At 48.3% G+C, this 8283-nt stretch overlaps 1 protein-coding gene across 1 annotated transcript; it reads right to left on the bottom strand.

Annotated features, from left to right (window-relative positions):
* Nucleotides 1–289: 289 nt before the first annotated feature.
* Nucleotides 290–7294, bottom strand: KRT4 (keratin 4). Its single transcript, XM_029954086.1, has 9 exons — nucleotides 6833–7294; nucleotides 4683–4897; nucleotides 3465–3525; nucleotides 2973–3068; nucleotides 2289–2453; nucleotides 1904–2029; nucleotides 1264–1484; nucleotides 977–1011; nucleotides 290–868 (listed from the first exon to the last, which is right to left on the bottom strand). The coding sequence occupies exons 1-9, from the start codon at nucleotides 7292–7294 to the stop codon at nucleotides 681–683; spliced, it is 1569 nt and encodes a 522-aa protein (XP_029809946.1). The 3' UTR covers nucleotides 290–680.
* Nucleotides 7295–8283: the final 989 nt, after the last annotated feature.

Raw genomic sequence — 8283 nt, 5'->3', positions numbered from 1 at the left:
AGGCTCCACACTGAGATGGACCCACTCTGATTGTCTGCCATCTTTGTGTACTTGTTGGCTGTTGGGAGGCTGTGCCCCTGTTCTGAAACAGCCTTCAGACGCCACACACTGCTTGTCTCCCCCAGATTAGCTGATGACTTCAATCTGTGCAGATATACTCCTCAGGCCCCAGCCTCCTTCACTCCCACCTGAATCCTGGAGACTTCTCCCCAGGGAACAAGGACAATGGCTCAGAGTGAATGATAAAAGCGTTTTATTAGAGATTCACCCAAAGATGGATAGAGGGAAGGAGAAGAGGTGCATGGGACCCTGAGTGGTTCCTGTCCTGACCTTGCTGGCCAAGTTGCTGCCAAGTAACAGAGGAGTATGGTCCTGATGTAGAGAGATATCCGGGACCATGGGCTGGGAGGGGGCATACATGACCCTGATAATTCTGGAGATGAAGCTCCTGGATGTGTTCTCCTCTGCCCATGGGAAGTGAAGAATCAGCTGACACCCCTGTCATTCCAGGTGGATCACCAGATCCATATTGAGAGGAAGCTGCCAAACTCCAGGAGGGCAGAGGCCATGCTGAGGTGAAATGAGCCCCAGAGAGGGAGGGTAGAGGCGGGGTGAAGGAAGCACAGAGACACCAGGGCTGGGCCCAGCTGGGCTCAGGGGCTGCAGGGACCTTGTCTCCTCTATCGGTAGGATCTCTTGGTCACGGTGCTGGTAGAGATGATCTTGCTGCCAGAACTCCCACACACACCACCACCAAACCCAAAGCCACTTCCAGAGCCAGAGCCAAAGCCACTGCCCAGGCCAAACCCAGAGCAGCTTCCTAATCCTCCGGCAATGGTCCCAGCACTAGTGCCACCACCAACCACAGCTGCAGGAGAGAGACAAAGGATATGGTTATTCCAATGACACTGACGCTCAGGGGTCTCACCCAAATCAGGGTGAGCAAAATGCCATGGCAAGGGTGGAAGGTACTTACAGATGCTCATGGCACTCTGGCATTCTCCAGACATTCTGTGGGGGAGAGAAAAAACAGTGAGTCATAGCAGAGCCCAGAGCCACACTCAGTTCACTAAGCAGGTCTCAAGCACCAATCTCATCCTTATGCAGCCAAGTTAAAGGTCTGAATGTGAACCTGTTATCCACACTCCCCCAGTTCATAACGCACCCCTGCAGTGCTGAAGCAGGTGGCCCAGCAGAGGTGCAAACTCAAGACTTCAGGATCTCTCTCTCCTTCACTTTCCCACCCAGCCTTGCCCATCCCACCTGCACTCCTCGCCCTCCAGCAGCTTTCGGTAGGTGGCGATCTCCACGTCCAGGGCCAGCTTCACGCTCATGAGCTCCTGGTACTCCCGCAGCATCCGAGCCAGCTCTTCCTTGGCCTTCTGCAGGGCATCCTCCAGCTCTTTGCGCTTGCTGTAGGCATCTTTGAGGGCCAGCTCCCCACGCTGCTCTGCATCAGTCACGGATGCCTGCAGAGTCTGGCACTGCAGACAGTAGCATTGACCAGGCAATCATCAGTGCCCTGCTGTCAAGGCTTCTCCACCTGTTCCCTCTCCTGTGTCAGCTTCACTTGGGCTAATGTCAGGAGTCTGTCCTTCTCCCCACCTACACTACTCATACATTTCACTTACTCTAACCAGGCCCACCAATATCCCCACCAGACTGATTAGATGAAGATGAGCAAAAACTAATGAAGAAGAGCCAAGGAACTTTATTTACCAGGGTGTCATGTCAGGTTAAGTAAAGTATTGCTAAAAAGACCTGGGTATGGTTTATATAATGACTCACGAATCCCCTGCACACAACAAGCTCAGGGTATTCTGGCCTGATGCTGGATTTATTTGTCTACTATGGAGACACTGGCCCTGGCCCTGTATCATGGCTAGAAGGTGGTGACACTCACCTGCTTCTTGACATTCTCAATCTCAGCCCGCAGCCTCTGGATCATCCTGTTGAGTTCTGAGATCTCACTCTTGGTATTCTTCAGGCTGTCACCATGTTGGTCAGCTGAGATCTGGAGCTGCTGGACCTAATATCCAGGAAAACATAGGGAACAAAGAGTCAGGGTTGGTTGGATAGGGTCTATTCTCAAGTGAACTCAGCAAGAATAGGTGGCAGGGATAATACAAAATATCATGTAATCTCCAATTAGACCAGGATCAGTGATGTCCGGAATATGAGTTCATCTCTCACATCTCTTGGACTTGGGTGATGATCACCTGCTCGCAGACATCACAAGCAGAGCCCTAGGAGCCACTCCCATCCCCTGAGAGATCCCTGATACCCACCTTGGTCTGGTACAGGGCCTCAGCCTCAGCCTTGCTCTTCTGGGCGATCTCTTCATACTGGGCACGGACCTCAGCGATGATGCTGTCCAGGTCCAGGTTCCGGTTGTTGTCCATGGACAGGACCACGGACGTGTCTGAGACATGCGTCTGCATCTGGGACAGCTCCTGCAGGGAAAACATCTCATGTCAGGTCCCCCAGAGATTCTTCCCTAATCTCTGAATCAGAAATCCACTGTGGTGATGGAAATGGCCATGCCACGGGGGCAGATGGAAGCAGAGTTGACATCCCAATGTGCAGGGAGGAAGAAGGGTGATAAATTTCTATGTAGAAATCAAGTGACTGGTGACATTTCAAGACCAAAAAAAAGTAATGCTTCTAGTCTTCACTGCTCTCTAGGAATTGTAAGCAACTGATCAATAAATGGATTCATTTCACCAGGGAAATGCTAGAAAGCAAGAAATTCTATCCCATGCAATCTTTAGATCTAATTACTCCTCCTAAGACCACATCTGGTTTCAGAAAGCTCTGGGTTGAGTCTCTCACTTCAATTCCTGCTACCCATGACTTTGCTGAGAGCTCCCTCAGCAAGTAAAGGAGCTGGAGCCCTTTCAAAGAACTGTGAATGCAACAGCCTCACAGATGAGGGATTTCCTTCTTTGAATGAACAGGGATGGAGTCCTCACCGCAGCAAAGAGGACCCTCAAGAAGTTGATCTCATCATTCAGAGCATCCACCTTGGCCTCCAAATCCACCTTGGTCATGTAGGCAGCATCCACGTCCTGCAGAGGAGGGGGGGTGGGGGAGGGGATAAGAGACAAAGGTACAGAAATCACAAGAGGGGCAAGGGAATGTCAAGTGTGCACACAAAGGTGTTCTCAGCAGCATGTAAGGAAGGCCTCTCAGCACAGGCAAGGTGTCAAAGGACTATTCATTTGACATACTCTGCCCCTAAATCAGCCTGAAATGGAAGCTACTTATCCAAATGGCTTTTATCCTCAACTTCAGTTCCTTAGAGTCTGGTTCAGTTACCCACTCCTTTGACCACATAGATCTGGATAGTACCAAGTGGGGTAAAGATGAGGCCAAGATGAACCAAAACCATGATTCCAGCCAAAGACCACCCCCGAGGGAAGGGATACCCTCACAGCCTCTCCCTCCCCTTCTTCATCTCTTACCTTCTTGAGGACCACAAAGTCATTCTCAGCAGCTGTGCGCTTATTGATCTCATCTTCATACCTTAGGGGAGGGATGGGAAGGAAAAGACAAAAACCACACAGTGAGCTAGTGTTTCCCCGATCTCTGCTGCTGGGTTTCAAATATCTAACTATTTAGAAATATCCAAGTAACTGACTACATTTTGCTGTTTTCATGTGAATGTTCATTCAACTTACTTTTTTTAATTTTTTAATGTTTATTTATATTTGAAAAGAGACAGAGACAGAGAATGAGTGGCAGAGGGGCAAAGAGAGAGGGAGACACAGAATCCAAAGCAGTTCCAGGGTCTGAGCTGTCAGCACAGAGTTCAACATGGGGCTTGAACCCACGAACCGTGAGATCATGACCTGAGCCAAAGTTGGATGCTTAATTGTCTGAGCCACGCAGGTGCCCCTCAACTTACATTTATTAATTACCATGTATGAGAGACCAGTCTAGACCTGAGTTATTCAGAGAAGTGAAAATCAAACTTCATAAAGATTGTTTTCAGGAGATAGGGTGTGGAGACGAGGACCAGACATGGTCTGGTTGGTTTTATCTCCATAGAAGGACTGTCCATTCTCAGGAATGCTGCAATGTTCCAGCTCTCTTTGTTTGGTGTGGAAGCGAACTGAGAGAATGGATCAGTATTTTCTCAGCTCCACCCCACAGTGAGTATAATAAGAGGTACTATGTATTAAATGTTCATGTTATGTCCATTGTTATGCTACCTGCTTCTTGATCTCATTTAATTGCATTTAATTCTCAAAAGCTAAGGATATTTAGCCCCATTTTAAAGATGAAGAAAAACAAGGGTCAAAGAGGTTAAGCAAGTTACCCAAGATCACACAGCTAGTAAGTGGAGGAATCAGTATTCAGACGAGGTCTGTCTGTGATTACAATCTGTATTCTTCTGACCTTGCCATAGTACTGTTCATCTGTGCAGTTTCTGATCTTGTCTGTATGCGGCAAGCCCAACTCACTGAATGCATTACTTATTTTCCATTTGGGGCAACTGGGCCTCACACCATTTTTTTAATGGGACCATGTAGATGCAGGGGAACAAATTAGAAAACCTTCCGACCCTTTTGATATCTCTTCAGAGCCTGAGATTCTAAATGACTGGACAGGAGCCCAGGGATTCTGGGTTGTGGCTGGGCAGATATTGGCAGGCAACATCCTCTGTGCTCCACACATACTTGGTCTTGTAGTCCTCCACGCTGTCCTGTGTGGACTTCAGTTCAGACTGCAGGCGTCCTTTGTCATTGACCAAGGTATCCAGCTGCTTCCTCAGGGCACTGATGTAGGCCTCGAAGAGGGGCTCAAGGTTTTTGCTGGATGTGGTGGTCGTCTGCTGCTGGAGGAGTCTCCACTTGGTCTCCAGAACCTTATTCTGTTGCTCTAAGAACCGCACCTGTGTTAAAAAGGCACCAGCCAGCCAATGAGGGCCTGAAGCTTTGGCAGGAGGATTGGTCAAGGCCATCCAGGTGACCCAAGAGCCACACAAGTAGGTCATTTGTGTCACAATTCCAGGCACCATCCACGAGGGTCAACATGGTGGCCCTGTTCCATGCAGCGATGGAGTACATGTATTGTGGAAAACAGAGTGCAGTCAGAGCAACCAGGCCTGACTGAGCAGCAAGTACCACTTCCTGAGCACAGGGATCCAGAGGTCACCCTGAGCCGACTTGCTGAGAAGAACATTGAACATTGCAATAAAAAATAACAAACCTAGGAGATAAAACCACATTCTGGAGATTCTTGCTATCAAAGCGATCCTGACCCAAGGCAAAAGAATGATAAATTCGCTGAAGATTTTTTTGAATAAATGGACCTGATGTGTCTCTTTAAAACTGTGCACAATTGAGTATAAATAGTTAACATCAAAGCCCTTGACACATTCTGAGTCTCAGCCAGACTCACTCTTCAAGGGGACTTCCCTGAACTTTCCCTCTCTCTACCAAAAGATCTAACCAGAGAAATCAAGGTAGCAGTTTAGCACAATATTCCTACTTTATATGCTTCAGAGCCGAAAGAAAAGCAGGTAAGGGTGACTGATCACAGTTTGAACCCAAAAGGGGAGATGAGGGGAGATGAAACAAGGAAGCACCAAACCCTGGGTCTTGCTTTATATCTGTGTGTCCTGGAGTCACCACAAAGTGACTTTTTGGCTTATTCAGCTAGCAAGAAGAGCAAATACTTCCACTCAGCCTACTCCAAGATTGTTCATTCTTTTTATTTTTTTTTCTTTTTGCAGACACAACATCCTTTTATTCTTAAGTACTTCAGAATATACTTTCTAAAATTGAGGAATTCTATATAATCACAATAAAATTGTCAAAATAAGAAACTTAACATTGATATTGTACTATTATCCAGTATAAAGACTTCATTGATATTTTGCCAATTGTACCAATAATATTCTTTACAATGAAAGAAAATATAAGAGAATGGGTTAAATTACACCGTCATATCTCTCTTGTCTTCTTTATTCTGAAGCCTATAGTCTTCAAATAGGTCAAGCTCAAGATTGTTCATTCTTGCCCTGTGCATCTAAGAGGACTAAGATTTTGATGCACAGAGAATCAGGGTACCTTTGGCTAAAGTAACTACCCTCATCCACTCAGTCATTAATCTTCAAAAGACTCAGCAATCTAGGATGATCCACTCGATATCATCTATGATACTTGGCTCTAATTAAGCTTAAAGGACTTGAAACTCTAGGTCCTGCATAGGAAAGGAAGTTAGATTACAAAAAGAAAAGGAGAAACCCAACCCCTCTTCTCTCAAACAGACCCAGAAATGAGCAAGTCTGCCCAGAGTCAGGAAGATGAAGGAGATGATCTTCTGAGGTCCTATTGAGACCTACAGTTTGCCAGTGGCACCGGTCTGCTTTTCATTTGGGGAACCAGCCTGGTTTTCTTCTGCTCCAACAGCAAAAGTGCCAACAGTTAAATTCTTAGACTACCTATAATTAATTTTAGTTAATTATTAGATTATTAGCCATGTGACTTCCAAAACCAAATCTGAGAAAAAAGCAGGGAAACAATGCACCCAGGAAAACCATATAGCAGGGATGCCAGGACTCAGAAAAGCTGAACAACTTGCCCCATGTCACACAGCACGTCTAGGAAGACTCCAAACATTACATTGCTCTGAGTAGCCTGTATTCCTGCAGCCCATGGACAAAAGAGAAAGACTTGGAGAAATGAGTCCCCTTTAATGGAATGGAAAACAGAGTGCCAGAGAAGTTCAGTGATTCCCAATGCCATGATAGGCTCAGGTCTGAGAGCCCAGGACATACGACCCCTGGTTTCTATCACCTTGTCCGGCCAAAGAGGTAGCTCACCTTGTCAATGAAGGAGGCGAACTTGTTGTTGAGGGTCTTGATCTGCTCCCGCTCCATAGTCCGAACCTTCTGGATCTCGGGGTCAATCTCCACATGGAGTGGAGTCAGCAGACTCTGGTTGATGGTGACCTCCTGAATCCCCCCAGCAGGGCAGACGGGGAAGGAAGAACCACCCCATCCACCGACGGAACCCCCAAATCCAGCACCAAACCTACCAGCACCAAAACCTCCAGCAGCCCCAAATCCAGGGCCTTGCCGGCACCCGGCCATGCTGATGGCGATGCTCTTTCTCCCCCCAAGGCTGTGAAGGCTCCTGCTGCCGAAGCCCCCAGAAGAGCAGCGGCCCGCACCCCCAGACATGGAGACTGAGCTGAATGCAGGCCTCTTGCCCCCACCAACGACAGCTGAGGCACAGCTAAAGCCCTGGGACCCGCCTCGGACACACTGCTGTCTGGAGATCATGGCTGCAGAGAGGAGACCGAGCTTGGCGTTCTCAGAGAAACTCGAGGGGCCAGGCCTGTGAATGCTGCAGCCCCAGCTTGGGTCTCTTATATGTGCTGAAGCAGCAGGGCTTGGTTGCAGGGGCATAAAGGGAAAAATCCGAAACATCTCTGGGCTTGGCCTTTGGCACAGAGCCATCCTTCCCTTACCTGCTGACTATGTCACTAAACACACCTACAGATGTCATTCGGAGGACACAGGTTACGGGATCCCAACACGCTCCCCTCCGGGAGAACCTGAACTGGTGCCCCAGGGCCTCCTGAATCACAGGCCTCTACCTGGGCCCAGCTCTCTGGGCACCCCCCCCCAACTACCCTTCCATCTCAATAGCCTCCCGGCTCCATGGCCCATTGCCCATTCTCTTATCCACAGATTTTGGAAACCGAGGGCCTGGGTTCAATTGCAGGTCCCGCCCTCTCCTGCTCTGCAAACCTGGAGCAAGTCACTGTCCAGGGCTCAGATGCTTCACCCAGAAGTTGGAAATAATACAAATATTTACCTTCAGCTGTTCTCAAGATGCAGCGAGATTATAATTGTAAGCTGTCAGAAGCTGCACCCATGTTTATCCTTATCTTTATTATTCCTCTTTATGCACTTGGGGCCCACGTACAAAAGGAGAAATCCGTATTCCAGTCATATAGCCTCCCAAACCTAGATCAAGATTCACTTCAACTTGACATAGTTGTTGAGAACCCACTACGTGCCAGGTGGGGAGCTGGGGGGTGAGGAGACGGAACTCTGTCTCAGGGCCTCAAGACTCACGTTCCTTCTCTGGCCTGTTTGGGTCTGTGTTTGTGGGATTCTAGATCAGCGTTCTCCAGCCTGGGTCCCATCTCTACAGCAAGTGCCCCGCTGCTCCGTTGGCTGCCCAGTCATTTGTTCTGCTCCACCAAGGCTTGTTCTGTTTTACCATAATGGCCCCCACATCGAGGGCAAGAGTTTCTGACTCT

The sequence above is a fragment of the Suricata suricatta genome, chromosome 10 (genome assembly GCF_006229205.1).
Source record: "Suricata suricatta isolate VVHF042 chromosome 10, meerkat_22Aug2017_6uvM2_HiC, whole genome shotgun sequence".
Lineage (NCBI taxonomy): Eukaryota > Metazoa > Chordata > Mammalia > Carnivora > Herpestidae > Suricata > Suricata suricatta.
This window is presented reverse-complemented; position numbering and strand designations above follow the sequence as displayed.